General features: G+C 39.7%; 1 protein-coding gene across 1 annotated transcript; it reads right to left on the reverse strand.

Moving 5' to 3' along the window:
- Nucleotides 1-568: 568 nt before the first annotated feature.
- LOC104604463 (acid phosphatase 1-like) lies at nt 569-4,624 on the reverse strand. Its single transcript, XM_010268799.3, has 3 exons — nt 3,818-4,624; nt 1,016-1,225; nt 569-872 (listed from the first exon to the last, which is right to left on the reverse strand). Exons 1-3 carry the CDS (start codon nt 4,228-4,230, stop codon nt 695-697), a joined length of 801 nt encoding a protein of 266 aa, XP_010267101.1. The 5' UTR covers nt 4,231-4,624; the 3' UTR covers nt 569-694.
- Nucleotides 4,625-15,439: the final 10,815 nt, after the last annotated feature.

Raw genomic sequence — 15,439 nt, forward strand, 5'->3', positions numbered from 1 at the left:
TTTCAGAATATTTAGTCATTATAGACCAAAGATAAGAAATATTTTGTTCTTAAGAAAATGGAATTTTGGAAAAAATAATAAATTTTTATGTTATTGGCATCTGTTACTTTTCTATAATAAATTTATAATTGTTTTATTTATTTCTATTAATTTCAATGCTATATACAAAATTTGGTCTAAAGAAAATACTTTGTTCAATTCTCTTTTCAGTTTCTATAAAAAAATTCAGAACAACTTAAAACCATGGATATGGAAACTACTATTGCAGATTTATTTACTAAAATTTTTTATAAGATGTTTGGTAGAATGCACGTATGAGTAGGTGTACCTTGGGCAGATTTGGGTCAGGCTTTTGTCATAATTTAAGTGGGTCCTGTCTCCTGTCCGAAGTGGGATTAGAGTAAGCCAAATTCAGGCTGAAAACCGCAAATGTAAAAACTAGTGTGATAACCAAAGGTGAAAGGTGGTGTCCACTGTCCAAATTCCAAACTCCAAATCTTGTTTGTAAGTCCTGTGTAGAACTCCCAATTTTCCCAACTTCCCAAAGAGATCAGACATTCAGACGTAGTTGAATATGAGAAGTTTCTTCAAGAAATCTCGATTATTGACACAGAACAATTTATAATGAAGATAATTATAAATAAGCAGAATTGCACCACAAATACTACCAAGCGGTTTATTTCTTTCAAATTTTTTATGCGATGTAGTACATGGGATTTGGGAGTTTGAAGGATCGTTTCGCCATGGCAAAACCCAATAGATCGCTCCATTGATCACCAGAGCTCCCATGAATCCTGTACCCTTCTTCCTCTAATTGCATTCTCTTCTCTGATTTATAGACCAGCGCAATTTTGCCCTCATCTGAAGGTCCCCTGTTTCATGATTCCCATCCTATATCATCACTATTAAGAGCAACAAATATGAAACAACAATAACAGAAATGGATGGCCAATCACCCACACCATTTTTAATGTTCCTAAATAGAGAATAATTAGAGATGTACATAAATGCATACCGTAAGATAAGCCTTTCCCAGTTGCTGTACCCGGCGAATAGAAGGTTTTTCTCTGTGACGTTCCTCTGAGCTTCGGTCCGTCCCGTAAGAAGAACCACCGTAAACCCAAGCTGCTGGAGTTGCTTGTATAGCCTCAGACTAGCTGGTAAAGCCGGCGCTTCCGCCAGTTCCACCCACTCATCGAATGACTTTTCGTCAAACTCCTCCGATCTGCAAGACGAAACCTAGTGTGCTCAATAATTAATCCCATAAAGGCTTGGGCCACAGGACTCATTTACATGGAGGTCTAAAGCCCATAACAAGGTCACGACCAATCGCAATTCTCCTAGAGATGAAATCTAATAACGCTGTCTCTGGTCCAGGTTGACTCGACAAATCCAACCTAATTACACTGCGTAAGGCCAGGATTCTCCTCTGAGTCCAAACGTTGACAACAAATAGCAAGGAACTGCGTAGGTTAATCATCAAATTACCATAAAAGGTTCGCTCGGGTCTGACCTAATATGATAGGGTTGGTAAATGGTAATGGGCCCAGTACTTATAACTCCTTAGGATCTGGGTCAGAACCGAGTTAGTCTGTAGTCCTAGTTCTTACTGCTTCAATATCCGACGATAGTTATAGATAGGCCTGATCACGAGCCAGGTTTTGCCTCTATATTGATAGAATATATTCAGGCATGAGCCTGAGATTGGCCTGACCATTAAGTCTAATCTTGAGTCCGAATCAATAAAATTGGACAAGAAGTTTATTGTTTTTATTTTTATTTAATAATAAAATTATATTATTTATATTAGATAACTTTAAAATTTAAAAATACTGGAAATAGCATGTATTTGGAACCGTGGGCGTTTATTGAATAAATGCTGACACATAGGCACTACTACTTCACCATTTCCTCCATTATATGAATCTATATGTATAGGGACTTGTAAAAGTAGGCTTCAGTTTATGTGCATGTCCACCGTTGGGGGAAATTTCATTTTAGTGCTTCCCCCAATGGTAGGCGTTTATTCACTATTTTGCTGATGTGACGCCTAATGGTGCCTAAGTGTCAATAAATGAGTTCATTCTTACTTTTTTTGGTTTTTCAAACACATAGTTTAATCTTAATATGGTTTATGGTTTAAGAAAAGAAAAGAAGTAAAAAAAATATGTATTATATATTTTTATTATATAAAATATTATTGTGTCAAACTCAGGTATGGGCTGAACATTTTTGAAAAAGCCTAAGCCCGAGCCTATGGACCTAAAAGCTTATCCAAATTCTACCAAGAACAGGCCAATCCATTGAACTATCCAGTCTATGAACAAGTTTGAGTCAAACCCAAACTAATGTCACAACCCTGAGAGCAGTTCACACCAGTGTTTTCAAATCATCGTTGATCGGACGGTCGAACCATTCAACCCAATCCTTGGCCAAAAACCATTGATTTGGTCAATAATCCACTAGCATGGGTAGTTGAATCGTTGACCTGTTCAATGGTTTTTGGCCATTTTTATTTTAATTATATATTTTTTATTTTTTTTTATTTTTTAAGTTGGAACGGATCATTCAATCGAATCAAACTATTGAAATGTCAACCTGAAAACTAGTGACCAGAATGGTTCCAATTTGGGTCGGTTTTTAAAGCCTTAGGAACATCTCCAATGATGACATCATCATTTCCGATATTATCATCATGAGATGTTCCCAATACATGGTCGGAATGTGCTGGGACGTTGTGGGGGCTGATTTGAACTTGCTTATGTCTAGATAAGCTTCAAAATTTATGTTTTTTTTTTCAAGTCCCAAATTAAGCTTCAAATTGCAAATTGAGCTTATCTCTGGATAAGCTTCAAAATTTATATATACTATGATAAAACGGACTCTTGCCTTGGTTTTTGGTTTTGGTGAGGGTAAAAAAAAAAAAAAAAAGAAAATTCCTGATTAGTACTATGAGCCTAGTGCCACTTTGGTCCCCAAACTTTAAAATGTGACAAATTTAGTATTTGAATTTTCACAATGTGACAATCCAGTACCTACCGTTAACCAGCTATTAAACAGTCGTTAAGTGGCATTTGAGAAAAAGACACAAATGCCCTTTGAATGTCATCTAATTTTCTTTATTAATCATCCAAACAGCGACAAAAAATTAACAGTCCCAAGTCCTTGCCTCTTCCATTCAAGAAAATTGGAGTCACATTTGAGTGGACATTCTAGTGACCCTAACTTTCTTGAATAGAAGAACCAAGGATTTGGGACTGTTAATTTTTTGTCAATATTTGAATGATTGATAAAGAAAATTAAATGACATTCAAAGGGCATTTGTATCTTTTTCAAATGCCATTTAACAGCTGATTAACAGTAAGTTAAAAGCATAGGTACTGGATTATCACACTTTCAAAGTTAGGGTAATGAATTATCGGCATTTTAAAGTTTGGGGGACCAAAGTGGCACTGGCTACTAATAAAAAAATTTCTGAAAAATACTTTATTTTTTCTTATACTTTTATTAAAAGTAAAATTTTATCCAATTATATATTCCGCAATTCGCCAATCCCCGACCTATACGTCAGCTGGAAAGTAAAGGATTCCTGAACCATCAATCCAGGTTTGAATTAAAACAAAAAAAAGTCTTTTGCGGAAATAATTTGGTGGTAGTTGGTGTGCAAGCAAGGATAACGTAATTGTAAGGTCAAGGCCAAAAAGATTGTGAGGTGAAGGAGTGGGTTTTCGGATCTAAGGGCAGAGAACCACCACCAATAAGCTAACTGTTTTCCTCTACTCAACGAACGGCAAGAGAGCTGTCGTTCCACACTCACCCGAAACCGTGAAGTTCGTAATACGGCAAGTTCGAGAGCAAAGTTTCATCGATGTCGAATACCCAGACGTCCTTCCCGTGCCCCGACACCTTAACTGTCTTCGCGAATGATAACGAATCCTCGGCGACCACGACTGAATCCGACGCGTAACGATCGCCCGTCACGTATTCTTTCACGAAATTGACGCACCTCTCCGGGATCTGCTTCCAGAGCCCGGCGTCATTGGTCTCGACCGAGAACCTCCAACTGTCGCAAAACATCCCATCGTCTACTCGGATCTTGCGGTCACCGGCGATAGGGTCCACTCTAGCGGATTTTCGGATTTCCGGCAGGATTTTGAGCACTGGCTGTGAAAAGACGCCAAATATGAGACTCGAGAAGACTAAAAGGAGAACGAACCGACCGGAACCCATGCCGGAAAACTTAGATAAAAGTATTTACAGAGAGGGGCTTTCTGATTTTCTCCAGCGAACAGCTGAGCAAATTAGGTTGTGATTTTGTGCTATTGAAAGGTTATATATGTATAAGATTGTGGATGGAGAATGGACAGTGAGTACATTTGTAGCTGCCTTTTGGGATTTCTTCTTTATCATAAAATAATGATATGTGAAGTAATTAGGAGGGACCTAGGCTCGATCATGTCTAATCAAGAATTCAAGATTGTTTGAAGACTTGAATATTGGATATTCGTGGGATCGGGGTTACGGATTATGATGCGTTATCTATGGGCACACATCTTAGCATTTCAAAAACAGTGGATTTTTTTAGGTGTAAAAGACGTGGAAAATAAGTCACTTTCTTACCAGAATAAAAGAATGGTCAATCGTGTTTCATGTTTGGAGTTCCTTTCTTCTTTTGCATTAATGTTTGGAAGTTTGGAATTCTGTTCTGGATTCTAATATCCCAATTTGCTCTGGCCAACTGTTCTAGCTCTTTTTGACTGTCAGTTGTGACAACCCACAACTATAACATAATTAATTAATTACTACATTATGAGCATCCCTTATTAAGTACAGGGCAATTAGTAATTATATCTTTTTTTAGGGATAAGTAAACCGCATTCTGCCCGTGGATTTTGCATCAATCCACGGATATCTTTTCTGATGTTTGGCATCGATGTCATATTTTGAAAAGACGCACCATGTAGGTGCCACATAAGAGAAAATGGTGCTTTAAATAACGTTCTCTTGTTTGGTATTGTATTTTCAAAAAAAAAAAAACATTGCTTTAGACCACGCCTTCAAAGTCGATAAAGTATAGTCTAAAGTAATGTCAAATTCAATGTTTTATGAGAAAACAGTGCATTGCTATCAACGGTGTAATGATGTGGCATCATCTTGGACGTTGGATAATATAAACCATGTTGAAAACGTTTTCTGCCAGCACTGGTACCAAACAAAACCAGTGCAGTTTTCTCAAAAAATAGTCTATGTGGAAGTATCAGTTCTGATGAGGGCAAATTTGGCCCTCCACTGACATCATGACACATAGCATATCAGAACAGTTGAACTACATCCCAGCATCACCTAGGCGACAACTTGTCTTAGCCAAAATGGGGTCCCAGGTGGCGACCTGCCTCTACCACTGACCTGGTGATCTACTTCTGCTACCAACCTGGCGACCTGCCTCTACTGCTAACCTGGTGACCTACTTCTACCACCAACCTAGAGACCTGCCTCTATCGTCAACCTGGCGACCTACCTCTGCCGCCGACCTGGCGACCTGCCTCTATCGCCAAGCTAGTGACCTGCCTCTATCGCCAACCTAGCGACCTACCTTTCTAGAAGCTTGCCAGTTGTCTCCGAACCTTTTGGGATCACGCCGCGTAACCGTAGGCCTTATCCTCATCCCGCCCGAATCGGAGGGAAACGGTAAGCCTTATTAACTGGCACGCTATCCTCCTTCCAAAGCAGAACGGACCTCTACATCGTGGGCCGAGGATTTCGGGAGCGTTTCGCGAGACCCACGGTAGCCCAACTATATAAGGACATTAGCCCCTGAGACCCAGGTACATGCACAATTTTTAGTTCTCGCAACTCTCCAGCTCTCTCACATTTTACTATCTTAAAATCTCTTATTCGCTAACTTAAGCATCGGAGTGCCCACCCCTAGTAAAGCAACTTGGGCACTCTGACACTGTTTCCTTGTAGGTCGCATTAGAGCCACCTCTCCAGCTCATCACCATTCATCTAGGCATCAGAGCCACCTCTCCAGCTCGTCACCCTTCAGCTAGGCATCAAAGCCACCTCTCCAGCTCGTCACCATTCAGTTAGGCATCAAAGCCACCTCTCCAGCTCGTCACCGTTCAGCTAGGCATCAGAGCCACCTCTCCAGCTCATCACCATTCAGCTAGGCATCAGAGCCACCTTTCCAGCTCGTCACCATTCAGCTAGGCATCAGAGCCACCTCTCCCGCTCGTCACCATTCAGCTAGGCATCAGAGCCACCTCTCCAGCTCATCACTGGTCAGCTAGGCATCAAAGACACCTCTCCAGCTCGTCACCATTCAGCTAGGCATCAGAGCCACCTCTCCACTTCGTCACCATTCAGCTAAGCATCAAAGCCACCTCTCCAGCTCGTCACCGTTCAGCTAAGCATCAAAGCCACCTCTCCAGCTCGTCACCATTCAGCTAGGCATTAGAGTCACCTTTCCAGCTCGTCACCATTCAGCTAGGCGTCCAAGCCACCTTCTAGGTAAGAACCATTCAGCTAGGCGTCCAAGCCACCTCCCAGGTAGGGATTATTCAGCCAAGCATTTAAGTCACTAGCCAGTTGGGAGCTGTCAAAATGCGCATCATCAGGTTCCAAACAAAAAAATAAGAAAGCGGTGCTTGCAATTCCACATGCCCAGCATTGTTTCTCTTAGAAAACAATGCATTGTTCCTAGCAACGATGCCAAACACCAACTAATATATTGTGTTTGATATCGTTTTTCATAGCAATGACGTTAATTCAAGTGTGAAAAATTAATCAGGACTTGTAAGATGCATGGGATTCATTATAAGTAAAACTAAGACCGGAGCTCTATGATATTTTCAATTAAGCGATGTTTATTTAAGTTTAATTCAAGCATTTACTTTTTGTATCTTAATATTGATTTTTTACTAATTTTTATTGGTTTATTATTATTTTCATATTATTTTTAGGAAAAATTATAAAAAAAATCCTCCTCTTAAATCTATATACTACCTTTGTTATTTGACCCTAACAAAGGCCTCTCCTATAGTTTTGAAAAAAAAAGTGCAAAATACCTCATTTCCCTTGGCTTTTAAGTAACAAAGACATTGAAGTTACTGAAATACCCTTATCATTGTTAAGGCATTAACGTACACAATTTAAAATTTCAATTTAATTTACCCTCCACTAATTTATTTTTACAAACAATGTTCAAAGAGTAATTCTCCCTATTCTTCCTAGACGTAGTAACATAAAAAGGCCAAGTAAAGTAAAAGGAAGCAAATCTTTTTTAAGGTATTTTAGTAAAATTACATGTGAATAAAGTAGGATAAGGGTAAATTTGGTATTTAAAAAAGTAATGCATTACATCAGCATTTTTTATTTAGTATGTTAACAAAGGAAGGTATTTGCACCTTCTTTCAAAACAATAGGGGAGGTTTTTGTTAAGGTCAAAACGCAAGGGAATTTCATAGGATTGTTAGAAAACTTGAGGTTTTTATAGTTTTCCCTATTTTTAATTTTTTTTTAAATTAATTAAACTATACTTAAAATTAATACTTTTTTTATTAATTTTTTTTACTAATTCTTATTCAATTTAATTAACTATATTATGTTTTTTATTTTTTCAATGTAACTTAAGTAGGTTTTAAATTAATTGTAAAACTAATAATTGTTAGATAATTTTGTATTAGTTCTACATTAATTTTAAATTGATATTAGTTTTTTATTTATCTTATTCCTTTTTATTAATTAAATTATTTTTACTATACTAATAAAAAAAATTATCGATAACAATAATCATCAATTATTTTTATTTTATTTAAGTATCTTACTAAATTATGTTTACTATGTTGATTAATGTTTTATTATTTCCAAGTGCAATATAAATGGATTATAATTTTTATGATGTTTTATTTAATGTTTTCAACTTTCTATTGACTCAAATAGTTGAATTATTCAAACCATCACTCGACCTTATTTCTAATTATGGATATGGAGAGGAGAGAGAACTAGTGGCATGAGTTATTGAATGAAAGTGTTAATGACATAATTAATGAGGAGAGATAATTAAAAAAAGTTAATGGGAATAGAATTAATGGTCATTTAATGAGGAGAGTTAAAAGTCTTAAAAGGTGATTTGCCATTTGAGTTATTTTATTCAATTTTATTTAAAAATTAGAAAATTTCAAAATAAAAAAAAAAAACAGAAAAAGACAAGTGCTTTTGAGAAGAAACTAGAAAGTAAGAAAGTGCCAACTTGGCACATTCCATTTTAATATATAGATAGATATCCCATTTATTATTTGGTTGAATTGTTTAATTGATAAACCTTTTTCTCAAATCACACAAGAGTTGCTTATTAGAAAAATACAAAAATGAATTTTTTTAGATATATGGGTGACTTTTACTTTTTGATGCATATAGCACCTAGTGGCATTGAATTGTAAAAAAAAGATGGTTAAAAGCGACTTTTTCTTTGGGGTGTTCTTTAGTGTGGATGAGAAATTGGGTGGCGTGGATCGATCCATATCACACCTTGTGGAAGGGACCAATCCACACCACACCATAGTTCACAATTGTTCTGGATTGTGTGGGCTGGACTAGTCCACACCCATTGTGGCGTTTTGAAGGTCCACACCACACTTTTTGACATATAAGCTAACTAGTTTGCTGGTCCAGGTTGATAAGTTGAATTTAGATAGACAACTAGACTACCAATAGCTAGTTTACAACTTCCACCACAGAGCATATTACGACTATGCTTTTGGTATATGTGCACTGTTGAATTTAGAGGACCTTAATATTTGCTTATCATCTTGTCTTGGATTAGAATTGCCATGAGTCTATGGCATGTTTCTTATTCTTTTCATAAGAAAAAGGATGGTGAGAAAAAGCAATGAAATCAATACATGCAAAAATCCAATAGAAATCAACAGAATACAAAAAACCAATACATACAGAAACCCAACAGAAATCAATTGAAAACCCACCAAAAGCAACAGAAAACCCAACCAATACATACAAAAACCCACCAACAGCAACAACAAAAACAAAGGAGAAAGAAACAACAATATAGAAAGATGACATACCAACGGTGGAGAAAGCCTGGAGGAGCGCTTCGGTGGAGAAAACCTCCCTTCGCAAAGGAACACAGCTACAAAGCACTTTGGCGGTGGAGAGGTTAACTGTAAAATGATGTAGGGTTTCAACTGTGTATGTGAAACATATTATCAAAAATAAACCATGGACAGAGCCATTCCACGATAAATACATGTTGTCGATATTTTGGGGTGTGGATAGGGGCCAGTCACGATATAGTGTGGACTGGTCCCGTCCATGCCCAACCGAACTGCATGTTCACCCCATGGCATGAACCGAAACAGTCCATCCACGAGATGAACACATTACCGAATGCCCCCTTAGTTTTTCAAGACAACTTCATACATTTATCAGTTAAATTCCGTCCATACAAAAATTAGGTGTAAGGCTTATAAAAAAACAAAATTAGGGGTACAATTTGCACCTATGCAGGCTCATTCAAATTTTACAAAATCCCAACCCAAGCAAGGTACAAGGAGAAAACATTACCTACGACTAAGGTTGCAGAACAACTCAACGATCCCCGGTGATTTTTTAACACACCAGTATTTGGTGAAAAAGACAAAATATCACATCAAACCAGCGGTTGATTAAAGGGGTTTTTACCATTCAATCCACTCCTAGAAATCTAGTGCTCTACTCAGGATGCAGTTTATAGGAGAGCTACTAGTAGACTAGGAGGGGGTTGCAAATCAGATTTCTGAGGGGGATTGCAGTCCAAAAATCCCTTGATTAAAACATGGGTATGTTAAAAAATCACTGGAGAGGTCATTGGATTGTTATGCAACCTTGGTAGCAGGTAATGTGTTCTCTTTCTGTTGCATCCATGCAGAGCTCATTCAAAGTTTAACAAAATCCCAACCTTGAGCCTACCCAAGTTGCATCCATAACCAGCATCAACCTTAAGAATTTAACCATTTTCATTTGCTCTTCCACTTGTATTTTTACCGCCAATAGTGCACAATCAGCACCCTATTTTTTGTATGGCATAAAATGTATTCAATATGAAACAATTGCTTGGTGTAGTGGTAAATTTAATTTAGGATAATAAATGTCAAAACATGGGTTTTCTCTTTAATTTTTTTTATGAAGTGATGACTTTATTCATCTGTCAACAGAATACGTGGCTTCCTCTCTTATCTAAGTCTCTAAGAACAGAGGAGTTTGCTACCAATCGTCATTACAATTTGTCTCCACTGCATATTTTGCAAGTTGATGAGCTACAGAATTACAACTTCCTGATACATGCTTCACCATTACATTTGGAAAAGTGTTCAATAAGAATCTTCAGTCTCTAAGAATGCTAGAAATGCTAGAGGGTCTCCATGGTAGTTCCTTATATATCCTGGGATAACAGAAGATCAGAAGATTGAGTAATGCTTTCTGACTCCACAATCACTTGGGTTTCTTCCAGAAGTACTTGACCATCTTAATGGCTTCAAAGACTGCTAGCTCTTTGATTTCTTCAGCAGTGCAAGCCTGAACACATTGATTTGCTTTGGATGGGTCAGCCATTTGATCATGCCACTACTCCGGCTCCTGCAACCGGTCACTCCATCTACATTGATTTTTTTCAATCCCCCCTTGATTTGGTCCAATGCTCTTCTCTACTGGCTTCCATCCTGAATCCTGTGTCTCATCAGCGCCTTCCATCTGCCCATCTTCTGACCTTTGCAATATGTGCCAGAGCTTTTAGGACTGTGGTTCTTGGCTTCACCTCAGCTTGTTCAAAAATGAAGCTGTTTCTCTTTTTCCATATGTTCCAAGCAATGATGGTACCATTAACAAGGATGGATTAGCCAGTAGGGAGGCCTTCAATAGGAAGCTTTTGCCATTAAGTCCTCATTTTCACCCATCCTGATACCCAATTGTGAGCTAAACCATACTTGTTTGATTGTTGGGCAGTTGAACATTATATGATGAATTGTCTCTTCTTGAGTGAGGCATAGAGGACATGGGCTTTCAGTTTTCTTTGACCTTGCGGCTAGTAGGCTCTTGGAGGGGAGGGCATTGTTGAGGCATCTCTACAGGAAGCAAACCACACACGGATGGGTCTTCTTTAGGCTCAAAATGACTTTCCATATTCCTTCCTTACTGCTACCAGATGTGCCAACTTAGGAAAAGGGGAGAATAGATTTATAAGTTAATTTGACTGTGAGCTTTCCTTTTGGGTTTGGCAGCCATACCAGAGAGTCCAGATTTTCTTCTTGAATCCACTGGGGCTTGATTCTACTTATAGTATTCTCAGAAACCGGGTCGACCAGTTCCGCAATCTCTTGTCTACTCCAATTCCCATTTGAAAGGATCAAGTCCTTTACAAGAATCTTCTCTTGGATCTCTCTACTACTTATTGGTTTGAAGTCAGGCAGGCCAGGAACCCACGGATCATTGAGTGCATCAATATTTCTTTCATCTCCTACTACCTAGCAAGCACCCAATTTCAGGATGTCTCTTCCCATTAGGATGCTCCTCCAAATGTATGAGCCCCTCTTGGTAGCTGACACCTCCTAGATCCCTTCTTTCTGAGGTACGGCTTTAAGGCCCCGTTCATTTTTCGGTAAGTTATTTATCCGAGCAAATGCACTTATCTGGGTAAATGTTTGTTAGGAAATACTCATCCAGGTAAGTGTATTATCCATTTTTTTTAATTTATTTTTCAGGTAAACAAAATAATGACCGTTTTAGCCATAAAAATCCATTATTAAAAGTGGTATTTTTGTCCCATCCAAGTATTGGCAACTTTCTCTTAGGTGGAAAAGTTATTTACCCACCTAAGAGATGGGTATCCCATTCATTGACCAACTTTCCCCCCTCTCAAAACCCAAAAAAGGAATGCCCCCTAAGGATTTTCACCCACTGTGCATCAGTTAATTTCCTTTAGAAATCTCCAACTAAGTTTGGCCAATAGAGCCATGCATATTGTAGTTGTAGTTCTTTAAACCCCCCCCCCCCCCCCCCCCCCCCCCCTATAACCTATTCTTTGCTTTTGTGTCCAGGCTTTCAAGTAACAATGCTTTCAGTTCTTTTCGTAACCCCACCAGGAAGCAGCTATTTCGTTCTAAGGGGGCGTTCTTTTTTGAATTTTGAGAGGGGGAAAGTTGGTCAATGGGATTTTGGTTCCCATTGTTTAAGAATCCCATGTTCTTTTTTCAGATTTATGTAGGGACCAAGGAATGTTTATTTTCTTGGGTATCTCTTAAGCAGGTAAATAATTTTCCCACCTATGAGGGAAGTTGCCAACACTTGAATGGGACAAAAATGTCCCTTCTAAGAATGAAATTTTATGGATAAAATGGTCATTACCTTATTTACACGAGAAATAAAAGAACATGGGTAAATGCACTTACCCAGGTAAGTGTTTCCCTGAAAAAACTTACCCAGGTAACTACATTTACCTGGATAAATAACTTACCGAAAAACGAACAAGACCTAAAATTGTTGGAAATAGGCTGCTATTTAGTCCACGTTCCAAAGACTATGAAAATTAGAACCAGCATTAGGTAAATAGCCTCTTTTATGCAATTTAAAGTTAATGGAAAGGAAACAATACCTACAACTTCTTATTTATTATATTAGTTGGCAAGGTACAGTTTTTCACTGGGGCCACTACACTTTAGATTAGTAAGTGGCCAAATATGTTTAACTAGGTCTCATTCCAGAAAAATATATTTCATGTTTTCCAAGGTTTTTTTTTCAGATATCTTACTCTCAAGATCTGCATTCACTTCTTCAGGAGTGAATTTTACTACATATTTGCCATTTTAGCGCTGGGGAATTAGGATTGCACATACCACAATGGCACCAAAGGTCGCTGTAACGTGAATTTCTTAGCATAGGGACTATTTGATAACAGCTGAAGTGGCTAAATGACTTATTATTTTATGTTTTATAAATAAGTCATCAAGTAGCTAGGCTGTGAGCTACTTCATAGGTGAATTTAAAAGTTTGATTGATTATTACATTTTCAAATATTTTATCCCATACTTTATCTATCAAAAGACAAAGCCAACTAGATTGCTTTTGGTCTGCTAGGTTGGACCATGGACAATGGTATAAATGGTAAGCCCATACCATATTTACCTTTGGACAAGCCTAGTGGCAGACTGCCAACCGGAGTTGGGCCAAGTTGTGCAACTTGGGTAGGCAGACTGTGAATATCTCCAGCCCACCCAAGATATATATTGTACCAACTGGGCTCATATTTTAAGCTGGCTGTCGCATGGGTCTGGTATCGGGAACATGCATGGGACTGAGGTGGAAGTTTTGAATGCATAGGAAGTTGAAACCTTGGCTCATATTTTAAGCCACTCGAATCTCTCACTTCACGTGGATGGTAGCTTGGGGTGTAATTGCTGGTTATATTTATACAGCCCCCGTTGCATTCAGCCAATCTGGTCTGAATATGCAACGCTTGAAATAAATTCAAACATAGAAGTTTTCTTTAATCTTTACCCAAATAAATAAATTCAGCATGATGTTTCATCAGTCGATCTCCTACACTTTCGCAGGGAGGAGTAGAGTAATGCCACCATAGTTGCAGCAGATGAGTTTATCAATTATCATGAGTCAGGATATATGCCATAGTGTCACGGGGGTAATCGTTGGGGCCCCGTGCGGCACTCGAAATGGGCGAGTAAGCCTACGAAACAAAGCAAATACACACACAAAGGCAACAAGAAGGCACACGAATTAGCAAAAGGCTACTTGTATTGCATTAATCAGTGGTAAGCACAAGCACACAGTGCAGTGTCGAGGGGATCTCGTGCTTAACCTTTACACGCTTATGAGCTCGCTCGACTACCTACCTCCCCTCAAAGAGTACGTTAAGCTTTTGGGGGAGTGACAATAGGAAACATCAAAATGATGGAAAAGCATACTAAGTAATTACAATAACGCCATTGGCGGTCCCCCTTACAAAATACAAGTAAAGCCCACCCATGACACACATGTTGACACCATGAAGGCACGTAGTTGGCACTCAGATGGCTCACTGTAGGTGCTTGATGGCGCGGCGAAGGAGTCACTTGTGACATTCTCCCCCACTCAATTCGATCTACGTCCTCGGAGATCAGCTTCGGCTGGTCCCTTAGAGTTACTGTTGCGGAAGGAGGGTTCTTCTGCTGCTCCCCGAACCGGTTGTCGTCCAAGGCCGAGGTGTATATTTTGGTGGCATGGTCGGGTTGGCTCATTCTGTAGGGGTTTCCTATGGCTAAGTCCTTTCCTGGCAGCCTCAAGGTATGTTAGTGGCTGGTTCTGTTTGGCTAAGGGGTAGGTTTGGGCCAGGTAAGGATCAAAATGGTGTTTTGGATTATTAAGGTGTGGATTCCCATGCATTTTTCCCCAAGGGTATCTCACCGGGCTACTACGGGAACTAGCCTTTGGGATGACGTGAATGTGGTCCCTGAATGGCTTGGGTGGCACTCGCTCTCCCCGGTGGTTGTGGTAGCAGATGTGGGCAAGGTTTGACACGGCCTTGGGTCTTCTTCTATTGGGCCCACCAGTTGCGGGCACTTGCGGCTTCTGCTGCGAAGTCGACTTCTGCTGATGTGGTTGGCGCTGAAGTTGATGCTGCTGCTGGTGTTGACTTGGGCGCTGGCATCGGTGTTGGCGCTGAAACTGGAACTGTCTTGGGGGTGACTTCTTCCTGGTGACGACTTCCCAACCCGTTCCAGTGTCGATGAAAGGTACTTGACAGGGGTTCTTCCTTGCTGACGCAGAGCTGTCTTCATGGTTGATAGTTTCTTGGTACAACTGCAAGGCTGAAAGTTGCTTCCCAAGTATCTGTACGGCTGATGAGACAGGAACCATGCAAGGGGAGTGTTCGTCCAGAATAAGCAAACTGTTGATGTGTGGCATAAGTGCTGCTTCCGCCTGCTTGAGGAACTCCACTCCAAGAACCACCTGAAAATCATCCAAGGGAACCACAGATAGATTGATGGGTCCTTTCCATGGTCCAACTCGGAGTTCTACTCCACGGGCCGTGCCCTCTACTGCCTTGGCCCCGGAGTTGACAGCCTTGACCCACCCAGTTTGTTTGGTGGTGGTCAAGCCGAGTCGCTTTGCCTCCGCAAGCGAAATGAAGTTATGGGTGGCCCCAGTGTCCACCAAGGCTTTGGTTGACCTCCCGCCGAGGGTGATGTCTACATAACTCAGCCCCTTGTGGGCTTTGGTGGGTCGCTTTGATGTGGCATCTTTCTTGACCATGGCATTGATGAGTTGGAGGGCGCCTACTCTGGGCGCCGCTGTGGGTTTCTCCTCATCACTCTCTTCACTATCGCTGAGTTTGGCGATGAGGGCAGTTATTTTCTTTCAGGTTGGACAGTCACTCATCCAATGCTTCCCATTG

This window comes from Nelumbo nucifera, chromosome 6 (genome assembly GCF_055504915.1).
Source record: "Nelumbo nucifera cultivar China Antique chromosome 6, China Antique-T2T, whole genome shotgun sequence".
Lineage (NCBI taxonomy): Eukaryota > Viridiplantae > Streptophyta > Magnoliopsida > Proteales > Nelumbonaceae > Nelumbo > Nelumbo nucifera.